The sequence below is a fragment of the Eumetopias jubatus genome, unplaced genomic scaffold (genome assembly GCF_037043125.1).
Source record: "Eumetopias jubatus isolate StellerSeaLion01/CBP00866 unplaced genomic scaffold, mEumJub1_p1.0 scaffold_13, whole genome shotgun sequence".
Taxonomy (NCBI): domain Eukaryota; kingdom Metazoa; phylum Chordata; class Mammalia; order Carnivora; family Otariidae; genus Eumetopias; species Eumetopias jubatus.
Window position 1 is genome coordinate 82,240,818 of NW_028274819.1, and position 16,578 is coordinate 82,257,395.

At 38.8% G+C, this 16,578-nt stretch overlaps 1 protein-coding gene across 3 annotated transcripts in view; it reads right to left on the minus strand.

The window, feature by feature from the left end:
- PGR (progesterone receptor) overlaps positions 1 to 15,109 on the minus strand; it is a 110,365-nt gene extending 95,256 nt beyond the window's left edge. For 2 of the 3 annotated variants that reach the window (XM_028119624.1, XM_028119623.2), the window contains exons 1-2: positions 13,482 to 15,109; positions 12,103 to 12,254 (exon numbers count right to left, since the gene is read on the minus strand). In XM_028119624.1, the coding sequence (XP_027975425.1) occupies positions 12,103 to 12,254; positions 13,482 to 15,109 (1,780 nt within the window). Of the gene's footprint in view, positions 1 to 9,500; positions 9,504 to 12,102; positions 12,255 to 13,481 lie in introns of those variants that run through there. The other variant, XM_088017415.1, reaches the window with a different exon arrangement.
- Between the last annotated feature and the right edge of the window lie 1,469 nt (positions 15,110 to 16,578).

Consider the following 16,578-nt stretch of genomic DNA (forward strand, 5'->3'; position numbering starts at 1 on the left):
AGGAGGATTAAATGACTTAATATAGTAAAGCACTTTGAACAGTGCCTGGGTCATGGTCAAGAGTAGTTAAGTGTTTTTAAATAAGCCTCTTATACAACATCAGGATATGTTAGTGGAACAAACTGCAATTCTTCTAGAGTTGTCTAATTGAATACTATGATGTATCATCCATGGCTTTGGCATAACTAGAGTTGAAGTATTCTCATGTTTACTAACTATACAATGTTTTTTTGTTTTGTTTTGTTTTTTTTCTTCTTCCTGATTTTGGATATATCAAAAATGGGGATTATGTACATATTCATCTTTCTAGTTCTAGCATAAGCAACTTTTAAATGTAGTAAGTATCAACACATGTATCTGGAGTGAATAAATTAATGACTTAAATCATTTTAGCAGCATGAAGGAAGCTAATCATGTAGTTCATTTAGAGCTGATTAAAAATAATTATATTCTCAAAAAAGGAAGAAGGCATGTACTCAAGGAGGCAAACACAAAAAAACTTACTCAAGTAATGTATGACAGTGATGCCTTAATAAAAGGATTTGCATACTGCAAGCTGGGACAGCTACTCTGGAGAACAGTATGGAGGTTCCTTGAGAAGTTAAAAATAGAGCTACCCTCTGACCCAGTAATTACACTACTAGGTATTATCCCAAAGATACAAATGTAGTGATCTGAAGAAACACCTGCACCCCAGTGTTTATAGCAGCAATGTCCACAATAGCCAAACTGTGGAAAGAGCCCAGATGTCCATCAACAGATGAATGGATAAAGAAGATGTAGTATATATGTGTGTGTGTCTGTGTGTGTGTGTATATATATATAATGGAATATTACTCAGCTATCAAAAAGGATGCAATCTTACCATTTACATCAGTATTGGTGGAACTGGAGGGTATTATGCTGGGTGAAATAAGTCAGTCAGAGAAAGACAATTATCATATGGTTTCATTCATATGTGGAATATAAAAAATAGCACAGAGGATCATAGGGAAAGGGAGGGAAAAGTCAAAAGGAAGAAATCAGAGAGGGAGACAAACCACGAGAGACTCTTAACTATAGGAAACAAACTGAGGGTTGCTAGAGGGGAGGCTGATGGGGTAACTGGGTGATGGGCATTAAGGAGGGCACGTGTTGTGATGAGCACTGGGTGTTATATGGAACTGATGGTTAACTGAATTCTGCATCTGAAACTAATGATAAACTATATGTTGGCTAATTGAATTTAAAAAATAAATAAAAGGATTATCATACTATGAAATATTATGCAATAAAAAACAAGCCAGGACTATAAATAAACACAGAGCTTCAAGTCATTGTTGCACGAAAAAATGATGAAGGATTATTACATATAGGATACCTTTTATGTATGGACATATGCAAACAACATTATATACACATACACACATACACACATTAAAAACTAAGATAGAGGTAGAGAATAATGGTAGGGAAGGGAACAGATTAGAAGTATTGATCAAAGAGGACTAAAACCTTATTGATAACTTTTTTCCTTTCCTACTAATACATTCCTAAGGAGAATGTATTATTGTGTTACTTGAGTAATTAAAGTATAATAACTCAAAGGCTGAAGCAGAAGCACTAGCTGTTAGAATTAGCATGTATGTCTTGATACCAATGCCTCCCCCCTCAGATTCTTGCAGTGGTGTTAAGATGCAGGTTCTGAAGAGGCATTAATAATTTGGCAACCCTAAATAAGCAAATTCATTAAGCAGATGATCCCCAATGCAATCTTTCTGCGACTTCTTTTTCAGTAAAATGGAGACTTTAATGGGTCATAATGCAAAATTGTGCTTAAAACCAGCTTACTATTCATACTAAATATTAAACTGAGAGACCTGTAGCATAAGTATAAATTACAGGTATTTATTAATAAGAATATTTATTATTTATAAAGTTTAGAAGTCCAGTCCAGTGAATTACTTCATGTTTATTTTTAGGATAACAGAAAAACTGTTCAAGGGTAGACCCTACTGGAGAGAAAATTAAATAAGATTATTGGCAAATCATCTTCTCAAGAGCCCAAATTTTAATCAAAGAAGTTATGGTGGGAGGGATTGTTGGATAATTTTGTGGAGTACAAAAGACACAGAAAACATTATAGAGCTCTAAAGACAGAAAAAATAATTCATGAATTGGTCCATTAAAATTTGAATGTATAATTAGAGCAGGCTTCAAAACAAGGAAAGTTCTTAAGGATAAAAAGGAGCATTACATAATGATAAAGGAGTTGATTCTCCAAGAAGACAAAACAATCATTAATGTGTAAGATCTAACAACACAGCATTAAAATTTTGTGACAAGAGCTGATAACACTGCAAGGAAAAATAGATGAATCTACTATTATAGTTGGACATTTCAACATCTCTCTATCAGAAATGGACAGATCCACTAGGCCAAAAAAAAAAAATCAATGAGGACACAGGTGAACCCAACAACATCATTCATCGGGATATAATTGACGTCTATAGACTACTTCATTCAACAGCAGCAGATTACACATTCTCAAACCCACATGGAACCTTCACCAAGATAAACCACATTCTAGGTCATAAAACACACTTCAACAAATTTGAAGAATACAAATTATAAAATGTCTGCTCTTAGACCACAGTGAAATTGAACGTTAAACAGAAAGACAACTGGAAAATAAAACATGTGGAGATGGAGATTTTACAACACACTTTTAATTAACACATGATTCAAAGAAAAAATCTTGAGAAATTAAAAAAAATTTTGAACTAAATAAAACTGAAGGGATGCCTGGGTGGTTCAGTCAGTTAAGCATCTGCCTTCAGCTCAGGTCATGATCCCAGGGTCCTGGGATCGAGCCCTGCGCTGGGCTCTCTGCTCAGTGGGGAGCCTGCTTCTCCCTCTCCCTCTGCCGGCCGCTCCCCCTGCCTGTGCTCTCTGACAAATAAACAAATGGGGAGGGTATGTGCTATGGTTAGCGCAGTGAATTGTGTAAGACTGTTGAATCACAGACCTGTACCTCTGAAACAAATAATACATTATACGTTAAAAAAAAAGAAAAAAGAAAAAGAAGAAGCTAGCAGGAAGGGAAGCTAGCAGAAGGGGGGGAATCAGAGGGGGAGACAAACCATGAGAGATTGTGGACTCTGAGAAAGAAACTGAAGGTTCTAGAGGGGACGGGGGTGGGGGGATGTGTTAGCCTGGTGATGGGTATTAAGGAGGGCACGTACTGCATGGAGCACTGGGTGTTATACGCAAACAATGAATCATGGAACACTACATCAAAAACTAATGATGTAATGTATGGTGATTAACATAATAATAAAAAATAAATTAATTTAAAAAATCTTTTTAAAAATATTAAAACACAAATTAGCAAAATCGGTGGTATATAGTATTATGTAAGCAGTGCTTACAGGGAAATTTATAGCATTTAGAAATACAGCATTAACTGTATATTTTAGAACAGAAGAGCTAAAATTTATAATCATCAAAGCTCACCTTAGCAAACAAGAAAAAGAAGAGCAAATTAAGCCACTGAAAGTAGAAAAAAAATAAAAATTAGGTCAGAAATCAATGACATTGAAAGCAAGAAGTCAATAAAGAAAAAAACAAAACCAAAAGCTGGTTCTTTGAAAAGATCAATAAAATCAATATAAGCCTCCAGCCAGGCTAATTAGAAAGAGAGAGATGGGGCGCCTGGGTGGCTCAGTTGGTTAAGCGACTGCCTTCGGCTCAGATCATGATCCTGTAGTCCCGGGATCGAGTCCCACATCCGGCTCCCTGCTCGGCGGGGAGTCTGCTTCTCCCTCTGACCTTCCCCCCTCTCATGTACTCTCTCTCATTCTCTCTCTCAAATAAATAAATAAAATCTTAAAAAAATAAATAAAAAGAGAGAGAACACAAATTACTAATATCAGAAATGAAAGAGGGATATCACTGTAGATCCTATAGACATTAAAAAGATAATAAAGGAATACTATGAACAACTCTATGCCCACAAATCTGATAACTGAAATGAAATGGACCAATGCCTTGAGATAGACAATCTGCCAAAGCTCACACAAGAAGAAATAAATAATCTGAATAGGCCTATATCTATTAATGAAATTGAATCAGCAATTAATAACTTTCCAAAACAGAAAGCATCATGCCCAAATGAGTTCACTGGTGAATTCTGCCAAATATTTAAGGAAGAAATCATACCAATTCACCACAATCTCTTAAATAGAAACAGAGGGAATACTTCCTAATTCATTTTGTGAGGCCAGCATTACCCTGATATAAAACCAAAGACAGTACCAGAAAACTACAGACTGATATCTCTCACGAACATAGTTGCAAAAATCCTCAAGAAAATCTTGCAGATCAAATCCAAAAATGTTGAAAAGAAATCCACAACATGACCAAATGGGATTTACCCTAGGCATGTAAGAATGGTTCAACATTTGAAAATTAATGTGCTGCATCACATCAACAAACTAAAAAAGCAGTATCACGTGATCATATCAATAGATGCAGAAAAAGCACTTGACAAAATCCAGCACTCATTCATGAACCAGAAATAGAAGTGAATTACTCAACTTTATAAAAAATATCTACAAAAAACCTATAACTGATGTCATACTTGATGGTGAGAAACTACAAGCTTTCCCATTAGACCAGGAACAAGACAAGTGTATCTCCTCTTGCCACTCCTTTTCAACACTGGAGTGGAAGTCCTACTAATGCAATAGGACAAAAAGAGGAAGTAAAAGGTATCCTCGTTGGGAAGAAAGAAATAAAACTATCTTTGTTTGTAGGTGACATGATATTCTATGTAGAAAATCCAAAAGTACTGACAAAACAAGTCCTGGAACTAATAAGCAACTATAGCAAGGTTGCAGGATGTAAGGCTAATATATAAATGTCAGTCATTTTCTTATATACTAGCAATGAAAAATGGCATTTGAAATTTAAAACACTATCATTTATATTAGCACCCCAAAAATGAAGTACTTAAGTATAAGCATAACCAAATACGTACTAGACCTATAGGAAGAAAATCACAAAACTCTAATGAAAAAAATAACTAAATAAATGGAGCAATATTCCATGTTCGTGGATGGGAAGATTCAATATTGTTGACATGACTTCTCCCAATATGACCTACAGATTCAATGCAATCCCAATTAAAACCCCAGAAAATTATTTCATGGTTATTGACAAACGATTTAAAGTTTATATGTAGACGCAAAAGACCCAGAATATTCAACACAATATTGAAGTTGGAGGCCTGACATACCTGACTTCAAGACTTACTATAAATCTATAGTAATCAAAATAGTGTGGTATTGGTGAAAGAACAGACAGACAGATCAATGTAACAGAATAGAAAACCCTAGAAATAGACCCACATGAATACAGTCAACTGATCTTTGACAAAGTAGCAAAGGGAATACAAAGGAGCAAAAACTGTCTCTTCAACAAATAGTCCTTAAACAACTGGACATCCACATGCAACAAAGTGAATCTAAACATAGACCTTACACTCTTCATAAACATTAACTCAAAATTGATCACAGACCTAAATATAAGACTCAAAATAAAAAATATATAAGTCCTAAATATAACTTGGGAGCAAATGTAGATGACCTTAAGTTTCATTAATGATTCTTTAGATACAACGTTCAAAGTCATGATTCATGAAAGAAAGAACTGAGGAACTGGATTTCTTTGAAAGTAAAATTTTCTGCTATGCAAAACACATTGATTTTCAAGAGAATAAAAAGACACAGAGTGGGAGGAAAATTTGCAAAAGACGTATCTAATAAAGAATTGTTATCCAAAATATATAAGAACTGTTAAAACATAACAATAAGAAAACAACCAGATTGAAAAATGGGTAAAAGTCCTTAATGGGCTTCTCATCTTCTCACCAATGATACATGGATGCCAAATAAGTATATGAAAACATGCTCCACATCATACATCATCAGGGAAATGCAAATTAAAACAATGATATATTACTATACACCTATCAGAATGACCAAAACCCAGAACACAGACAAGACCAAATGATAGCAAAGATGCAGAGTGACAAGAATTTTCATTCATTGCTGGTGGGAATGCAAAGTAGCATAGCCACTTTGGAAGACAGTTTGAAGATCTCTTACAAAACTAAACATCCATCAAATGTAGCAATCATACTCCTTGGTATTTACCCAAAGAAACAAAACAAAACATATGTCCACACAAAAACCTGCTCATGGATCATTATAGCAGCTTTCTTCATAATTGTCAAAACTTGGAAGCAACCGAAATACATTTCAGCAGGTGAATGGATAAACTGTGTTACATCCAGACAGTGGAATATTATTCAGAACTTAAAGGAAATGAGATATCAAGCCATGAAAAGACATGGAGGAAACTTAAATGCATATTACTAATTGAAAGTAATGGCATTCTGTAAAAGGCAAAACTATGGAGAGAGTAAACAGATCACTGGTTGCCAGGGATTTGGGGACAAAAAGGGATGAATAAAGAATACAGAGGATTTTTAGGGCAGTGAAACTACTCTGTATGACGCCATAACTATGGATACATTTTATTGTATATTTATTCAAACCCATAGAATGTACAATACAAAGAGCAAACCCTAATGCAAACTATGGATTTGGGGTGATTATGAAGTGTTCATAATTGAAGTACATTCATCAATTGTAACAAAAAATGTACCACTCTAATGGAGAATGTTAATAATAGGGGAGGCTATGCCAGGGCAAGAGGTATATGGGAAATCTCTGTACCTCCCTCTTGATTTTGCTATAAACCTAAAATTTCTCTTAAAATAACAAAATATTTAAATGAATTTGAATGTTCATTATTTCTCTTTTGGAAGCCATAACAGGGAGAATATGCTACCAAATCAGTTTCATTTTTAGTCTCTGATACCAACTCTATTCAACTTTTGAAAGAAATACTTTATGCATAAAAATATTTCATTTCTATCCAGTTTCCTCTGTAGTCTACTTATGATGGTGTCTTTCTAAACCTAAAAGATATTTCCCATCATTCCCAGTTTCTGACAGAGGGGTCAATTCTCTAGTTTTCCAGGCATTGCTTAAACTATTCACTTAACACATCTATAATTCATTATATAAATGCTAATTGATAGAGTGTTTCTTGCCTCCACTATACTGTAAACTCCACTAGGGCTGCAGCTAGCCAGGTCTGTCCCATTTTACTGCATTTTCAACTAGTACCTAGCATAATGCCTAGCACAAGGCAGGTGCTCAATAAATACATGGTTATTAATACATGAACAAATCAAATTAGATGAACCTAGAGGACATTATGAATGAAATAAACCAGACAGAGAAAGACAAATACCACATGGTATCATTTACACATGGAATAAAAAAAAATCAAATTCATAGAAAGTAAAAAATGGTCACCAGGGGCTGGGAAATAGGGGAAATAAGGGGAGGTTAGTAAAAGTGTACAAACTTTTAGGATGAATAGGTCTGAGGATATAATAAATAACATGGTGACTAGTTGAGAACATTGCATTATATGACTGAAATTTGCTGAGAGTAAAACTTAAATATTCTTGCCAAAAAGAAAAAAAGATAAATAAGTGAGGTGATGGATGTGTTAACTTGATAGGAGAATCCTTTCACCATATATATCAAATTATCATATTGTACACTTTAAATATCTCACAATTTTATTTGTCAATTATACTTCAATATACCTGGAATAAAAATGATGCTAATAATGTAGTATAATTACAAATCCATCAATACTTACTTAGTGTCTTCTAAATAAGGTTTATTGTATTACACAATTTCCCCACCCATATTCCATCAAATTTATTCACTACAAATGCTGTCACAGTAAAGAGCATCTAAAGAATAAGAGTTTGGCATCATTAGTTAGGATAATTTAGAACAAATTTACTGAATATCTATGAATATCTAGTATATTCCTAGCACCAAGCTAGTCACAGTACATACACAGAAAAGCCAATGAGAAATGATCTTTTCCATCTTACTATGAAGTCATGGCCTGCATTTTTAGAATTGGTTGGGTCATTATGACTTCATCTCCTTGAAAGGTATTAAGGCAATTTTTGACCACTTCCTGGTTCATTCCAAGTCTTAGTAAAGGAATGCAATGGGCTATTCAACCAATTGCTTTTTGGCTAATTCATTTTCTTAGGTTAAGAGAGGTCATCTCTTCCCACCCCCAAACACTCACTTCCAGAGTGGTTTGTCTTTCCTTTTCTTTTCTTTCCTTTTCTGCCTCTTCTGTCTTCTGTCTCATACCAAGAGAAACCCAGTTTTCCTGGGTGACTTCTTTACAGGCTTTATTGTCTCTCACTCCCAACTTGGAGGAGAGGTAAAGAAACTGGTTCTTGGTCCCCTATGTCTTCTCATAGCTGTCCTAAAGGTGAAGTTAGTATCATCCATCCATTTATATTACACACTTTTAATCACTCTTCATCTTGCAATCTCTTTTAGGATTCACTTTTACCTTTCTAGATGTTTTATCATTTGGCTCACATTTTTTCTTACAACCCTCTATTGTTTTTCTTTGAAATTTAAACAGCATTTCCTATTAAGAGAAATGTAGTATAACTGAGAGAAATGTAGCACAGATTCTGGAGTTACACCACTTGGGTTTGAATCCTCACTCTACCACTTCCTAACTATGGTTAAGGCAATTTAACATCTCTGGCCTTAGTTTCCTTATTGGTAAACTGAAAATATAATGATTATAAGGATTAAAGGAATTAAAACACCCATAAAACATATAGTCCCTGGTACATAGAAAGTACTCTAAAATGCTATTATCACTTTTTTAAAAGATTGTATGTATTTATTTGAGAGAGAGAGAGCAAGCACAAGCAGGGAGAGTGGAAGAGGGAGAGAGAGAAGCAGGCTCCCCACTGAGCAGGGACTCGGACATGGGGCTTGATCCCAGGACCCTGAGATCATGACCTGAGCCAAAGGCAGACGCTTAACCAACTGAGCCACCCAGGTGCCCTGCTATTACCATTATTATCCTTGGTAACAATATTTATATTTTTGACCACCAATTTTCCATTTCTGGACATATTGGCATCCACACATAGTTCTACCTTGAACTACCCCTACTTTAGATTTCACACCCATTTCTTTCCAACTGTTAAAGTCCTTCTACTCATCTTTCTTAGTCATGAAAATTCCCAGAAACTTCTATTAACTTGTCTTAAATCACTGATTTTATCCCAATTCATTCAAACACCAGCAATTAAACTTCCCAACCTTTAATTTTAATGATTTCCTAATATAATTCTTCAAGTCTTAGTCAGTCAAATCTTAATCTTTTCACTTCTCTTTGGACATATATACTTAAAAGCCCTCCTCAATGCCCAGAGATCAATAATCTTACTTGTTCTCTAGTAATCAAATGAAGTTCATATTTTCCATGAAGTCTTCTCCTGTCATTATAGAATAAGCACATTCCATCCTACAACCAACTTCCTCCCGCTAAACACACTAACTCACAAACCACACAAATCTTAACTACTTTACAAATTTGCTTATCTGGGCATTTAGTGAGAATCTCTATTTTATATGCAAAAATACATGCATATATGTTACCTCCTCAACTCTATCATAAGCTCCTTGACAGAAGTGACACCAATTGAAGTTGACAATATACTAGGCATTTATTTCAAAACTTTGCATGTATTAACTCATTTAATCTTTATAACAACCCTGAGGCGTAGCTTTGTTATCGTCATTTCATATCTAAGGCAGAGAGAGGTGAAGTCAAGGGAAGAATATCTTTGCCACAGATCTAAATATAAGAGTTATAAAATAACTGTTGAATGGGAGTACCTGGGTGGCTCAGTTGGTTAAGCTGCTGCCTTTGGCTCAGGTCATGATCCCAGGGTTCTGGGATCGAGCTCCACATTGGAGCTCCGCATTGGGTGCCTTGCTCAGCGGGGAGCCTTCTTCTCCCCTGCCTGCCGATCCCCCTGCTTGTGCTTGCTCTCTCCCTCTCTCTGTCAAATACATAAAATCTTTTTTAAAAAATTAAAATTTAAGTTAAAAAAAAACCCTGCTGAGTGAATGAAATTACTCATATCATTTTGTAATCTTGCTTTCATTTCATGAATGACTTATAAACACCCATCTTGAGTTCCTTTTTGTAAATATTGCCAAATAAAGGTACTTCATTTCTACTACTCAAAACTAAAACAGGATCATGCCAACAGTAATGGTCCAACAAATGCTTACTAAGAGTAAATTTGGGAAGACATTTTATGTGGCTTCTGAATACTATTTTAATACTATAAAAGCATTTGTATTTTACTTAGGGTGCTCTTGGTTCTATATGCACATTTTGAAGTAACTTCTGAAAATTAAGTAGCATTCATCATATATCTACTTGTGCACACCATTTCTGATTTATAAGCATTGCAGTGAAAGAGTATCTAACCTATGCTGACTAACAATTAGTTACTAACAAGTTGTGTGCTCTTTGGAAATTCAAATTTATGTCTTTGGGACTTGCTTATCTATAAAGAGATGGAGCTGGGCTAGAAAAAAACTGGCCTTCAGACAGGGTATTCTACAGGCGTCATTCACTTATAAAATTAGACTACTCTAAGGAGACTGTAAGAATGAAGGAAATCCTATTAATGTCAAAAGGAATGTTCAAAAAACCAAAACTAAAGTCACATGGAAATGGTAACTCCAATTATGTGCTGGAGAATCTACTCTTCCACACAAAGAACTCCTACTTGTAACTATGACTAAATAATGTCAATAGGAAAGTTGGGGTCACTCTCAGTGGTGTCCCATTTTCTCATGTAGCCTCTTTATACACAGTGCTTCAATTAACTTAAAATGCAATTAAAACCTCCCAAAGCTGAATACATTTGTTCAGTATCAGTTAAGTATATTCATCCTTTGTGGAAAAAAAAAATCATAATCTAGATAAGTATGAAGCAAATATTCTTTAAGAAGAATTAATTTAAGTAGAATTATTACAAATACTACTAATAAATGGTTGGAAATCATTTTTACCAAAAAGGTATAATAGTTGTAAAGAATCACCTTTTAACGCATCTACAAGAATAGTGAATTTAAAATGTCTTTTAGGTTATATTCTTCTGATGCATATTAAATATGCACATCAAACTCCTTTGAAAATTTCGTTAAGGTAAAAATTCCCCATTCCTTCCTTCCCTACTTATAAATAGAAGGCTCTTGAAATTAAAAACAAAAACAAAAACAAAAAAAACCCCTCACAAACAGGAAGCAAAAAAGCAGGTAATCAGATCTTTTGTTCCTTGTCCAGGTGTGATCTCTTCACTCCAGAGGAAACCCTAAACTCATTTCAGCTCCGTTCAAGTCCAAAATACATTATGTAAGTCAATTCAAAATCATTAGGTAAATACGTAATTTAGATGATTTTAAAAATATGAAGGCCTTATAGCAAACTACTTCTTCAGAAACTGTTATTGTGATACCCAAATTTTTCATTTGCTTTAAACTGTTTACTCCTATCCCCTTATAAAAATATACCAAACAAAAAGAGAATTTTAAAAATTTGTTTAGAATTACCATTATATAAGTATTACATAGATATGAATGTAGAGAAAAGACAAAATTATGTAGAAAATTTGTAACTGTGTCAGATATATATATGCACACACATATAAATACATATACATAATTTCAATGACTTTTACCATTTTTCTTTTGATTAAAATTTTAAATTTAGTACATGTTACATATAATATATAATAGAAATATAAAAATACAATTACAGCCAAGCTGTTTCTTTAAAGCTAAATAGGTAATGAACAATAGCAACATTGTCCCCAAGATTAGTATAACTTGAGTCTAATATTGAAAGGGCTAGTCAGAGTATGCAATTAAAATATCCAACCACATTCAATTTTGAGTATTATAAATAAAAACATTGTTAAAACATAGTCATATATTTTAAGTTATATGGAAATATCACCATTTCTTAGAAGCAAGGGATAATTAAAATCTAAAAAATAATAGATGGTCTCGGTTTACAATTAAACCAAAAATAAAGGATCAGGAAAAAGGAACCTACCTTCCATTGCTCTTTTAAAGAAGACCTTACAGCTCCCGCAGGTGAGGACACCATAATGACAGCCTGATGCTTCATCTCCACAGATTAAACAAATCTTCTGAGGTAATGACTCGAAGTTGTACTGTGGGCTCTGGCTGGCATCTGAATCCGGCCTTGAAATGCAAAACAAAGTACTCCATTTATTTTTAGGTGCACCACTAGCTAATACTAAAGTTTTCTTAACAGAATTGACAGAGTGAAAGGGGATTTTAAAATAGAAGTGAATGTATACACACCCTTGAAAGACATGCAAATTAAACTTGGTGTACTGTTACTGGATTCACCACATTTGCAAGTTATTAGTCATTCATCAGCAGCACCAACATAAAAGAATAATATATAATTTTATGTTCAGGAAAGCAAAGGTTCATTGGTTCTGTTAAAAAAATATTTCTGCAAAACTCCTTATATAGAACAATAAATTTACTCTTTGAAAAATGAAATGTTATTCCCTTCCTGTAGCCTGGGTAACTATAAACACGGTTTTAAGGGTTCAGTGGTACTTAGCAAAGCTTTTGTTTTGAGTTTTTAACAAACCCCTAATGATTGTTTACTTACACGAGTATATGTGTTTGCCATTTTAAAGAATTGTTCAATATATTGACACTGTTTTGCCCATTCACAGCAATAAGATTCTAAAGCGAACATTCTTTAAAAATTCCACTACTTCAGTATGTAAATCAAAATGTTTTTGAAAACCTGTGTGAAAAAAGTTGTAGCGAAACCGAAACAATAATAGAATACAGTGCACTGGTAGTGATTGATGTTTAAATCCATAATGTAAACATATTACACACAACTTTAGCCTTGAGATTCGTATGAAAATTGAGCCATTAAATGTCCCAATCCGTGAAGTTATGCTTTCAGTTCTGGCAAGCTACCATACATCAACTACCACCCCTCCAGGAGGATCCATGCCTTAAAGTCTCTTCTCCAAGAAAGACAATCCCGGTAAATGTCCTTCTAAGAAAATAACCATTTTATAAAGCCCCCAACTCGCTGCGCTTTTTCCGCTCCACTGCGGCACCTAGAATGACGTTGCACATTTTAAATCAGGGCTAGTTTTGCCTCGCAGATTTGGGAAGTTTAGAAAATATTTTTGAGGAGGCACGCTCCAAAAAAAGGCATATTATGCGCCCCCTTTGTGTCCCTAAAATAGTAAGGAGAGGAGGGAAGTAAAAGGAAACCAAATTACCCTTGTGCTCCGCCCCGACCACCCATCCTCTTGAGGCCACTCGGGTGAGTGGGACCCTGAGGGCCAAAAGCTAGCGGCGACGAACTGGCTGGTCCGCTATTCGCGAGACTCATAGGAATCCCCGCGCCCCGCCCGGGGCCCTTACCTCAGGTAGTTGAGATAAGGCTGGTAGACCTGCGGCAAGCCCTCTTTGAGCACCGCGGCCTGGTAGCCGAGCTGCGGGAGCCCGTTGAGGCTGAGCTGCGGGTAGAGCGCAGGGGCCGCCCCCGCAGCGACAGCAGAAGCGGAGGTGGAGGCACCGTCCCGGGGCAGCAGGCAAGCGCCTGCGCCTGGCGCCTTGCAGGGCGGCGGAGCAAACGGGCCCTGCTGGGGCGGCGCGCCCTCGGCTTTGTACAAGATGCACTCTAGGGTCGACCCCGACGAGGACACCGAGGAGACAGAGGCACTGGCGGGTGCGGCGGCCACCACCGCCGCTTCCGTGGGTCTGGACGATGGAGCTCGCGGAGGTAGCGGCTGCAGAGCCAGCGGCAAATCCGGGAAAACAGCGGGATTAGGACCCGCCACCAGGTATTGCCGCGGGGAGCGCACAGCTGCCTCGGTGCCTTCCTCTTCCTCCTTGATCTTCAGGGCAGGCGGCTGGAAGTCGCCATAAAGCTGGAACCCATCGTCCTTGGGCTCGGCGTCGGGCGGGTATGCACAGTCGGAGAAGTCGCTGGCAGCTACCTGGGTGGACGAAGCCGAGGGCGAGCCCCGCGGCGGGGCAAAGGCGCTGATAGCCGCAGCCCCGCCGTCATAGTTCTCCCCTTCCAGCAGTTGCCGGGTGCGGGCGGCCAGGAAGGCCGAGTTGAGGGGCAGAATGGGCACGTGGATAAAATCCATCATCGTGGTGGCCAACGGGGAGCACCCGGGCGCCGCGGGAGCGTCCTGCTCCGCCAGGGAGACCTTGGGAGCCAAAAAGCGGGAATCTTCCTTGGGGACCAGGGTGACGCCTCCTGTGGCCACTCCAGGAGCGGTGGCCGCAGCTCCTCCTGCAGCTACCGTGCCTCCCAGAGGCCGGGATCTGCCTTTCAGAAGCGGACCCACGGAGCCCTCGGACTCGAAGCCATCCTCCTCCTCTACGTCCACCACAGCCGGCTGCGGTGTCGGTTTCACTGCGGCCCCCCGCCAAGGAGGGTTCCCAGAGGTCAGGGGCAACAGCTGCCGGGACGGTGACAGGCCCCTGGGCAGCACTTTATGGGCAGTTGCCCTCCCGGAGCTGTCGCCAGCCTTGCTCTCTGGCCGGCTCATCAGCGGGGACGACACCCCCTGGGTGGTGGGGGCAACCCGGGGTTCTTCGGGAAGCTTGGAGCCAAACAGGCACCAAGGGCTGGTGGACTCACAAGTAGGAGGGCTGGCGTGGCTCTGCCCCGGGCCTGCGGGCTCCAGTAGCGTGTCCAAGACACTGTCCAGCAGCCCTCTGTCTTTTTCTGGGGGTCTAGAGCTGTGAGCTCCTGCACCGCTTGTGGCTTCTACTCTGGGATACGCCCCCTCCACGTCTGACAGCGGCTGCTGGTCCTGAGTTTTCCCGTCCGCGTTCTGTCCCTGGCAGGGCCGAGGGAAGAGCAGCCCGTCTAAGGAGATGGGTATGGCCGAAACTACAGGGGAGGTGTCCGAGGTCTGACTCGCCTTGAAGGAGCCAGCGTCCCCGCGCCCCGACAGAGGCGATCCGACCCGTGTGGGCGCGCCGCCCGCCACGTGGGGAGCCTGGGAATCCTTTGCCTTCGGCTCTGTCATGACGACCTGAACTCCCCTTTTTCTCCTCCCCTGTCCGTAAGGAGGAGGGATAGAGGAAGGAGGAGGAAGTGTGGGAAATATAGGAGCAGCGGGAGGAGAAAGTTAAGTTGAATTTGGCTGGACTCTGTGGGGCGGGGTGGGGGATCTCCACCTCCCGGGTCGGTAGGGGGCGGCGCTGGTCAGCTACTGCCTTTGCCCTCCATCTGGTAGGCAGAGGAAGGGTGGCAGTCAGGTGGGGAGAGCAGGAGAAGGTAGTCTCCTAGCTGGGATAGTTCTCCGACTTCAGTCGGAGGACCGGAGGCGCAGAGTACTCACAATTCCAGCACTCGAGTGGCGGTGACTTCGAAAGCAATTACGTGCGCGGCTCTCTCTCCCGACTTTTTCTCCGGCTTCAAAGCGGAGCGTGTCTTGTAGCTCCCAATCCCTGACTGCGTTCCACTTTCCTTCTCATTAAAACTTTGGGGCTACTTGGACTTCTCGCTACAGCCCATTCTCAAAAACAGTCGGGTTTCTGCCTCCTCCCAATAAATAGCGGGCGACAATCATCCCTGGAGCTCTCACGTTTCTCGGCAGTTCAGGAGGACGTAACGTCTGTACTTATATATTTCACTCAAGTGCTGAGGGAAACTAGTTTGCATTGAGAATGCTGCTTACACATCATATCCTCGAACACAAATAATACTAAGCTTAACTGGAGTAATGACAGCTGTAGCCTGGCCCCACCGCTTTCTAATGACGCCTCCGCCCTATCAGGATGCCCCGCCCAAAGCCCCTCCCTACACCAATGACGCACCTGATCTGAAATTCTGGATTTGGTGTCCTCAACCACTAGTCTGAATTCCACTCTGAACGGCAGGTGCTGTGGAATGGAACTTCATAAACATATTAAGATATTGTACTACCAATTAAGAATCATGCTCAATCTAACTGGAAAAACGAATGGATTCTTTCAGGATTTCAGTTTTGTAAAGATTTAACATGGAGAAAGATATTTGGCTATGTTAAATAAGATATCAAGGATGATCCTAAATAATATAAAAGAGATTCTCTCTGTTATGACTTCCATGAAAGTGAGTACTTTCAAATTTCTCTTAATACAACCAAGATGTCCTGCTCCTCTGGAACAGTCCTCAATGTGGCAGAGAAATTTGGGAGTGGAAGATAGTTGATAATACCTCTTCACCGGTTCTGAAGTTTAGAGGTTGTGTGTCGTATTTTGATTTGTCTAAGGAATTTATTCCAACTTTTATTAACTAGTACTTTAAGGAAAATTTCCCTTAGCTCCAGCTTATATTCTGTGCTACATCATAAGTCCCTCAATAGAGATGGTGAATAGTATTTTCTCCCCCAACATATTTATTCTTAAAAATAATTATCTTTGAGGTTTATTGTTTAAGAAGATCACCTCTTATTTTATAAGATATAATAGGGAGAGGGGGAGAATATTGCAATATATTTGAGGTACTAAC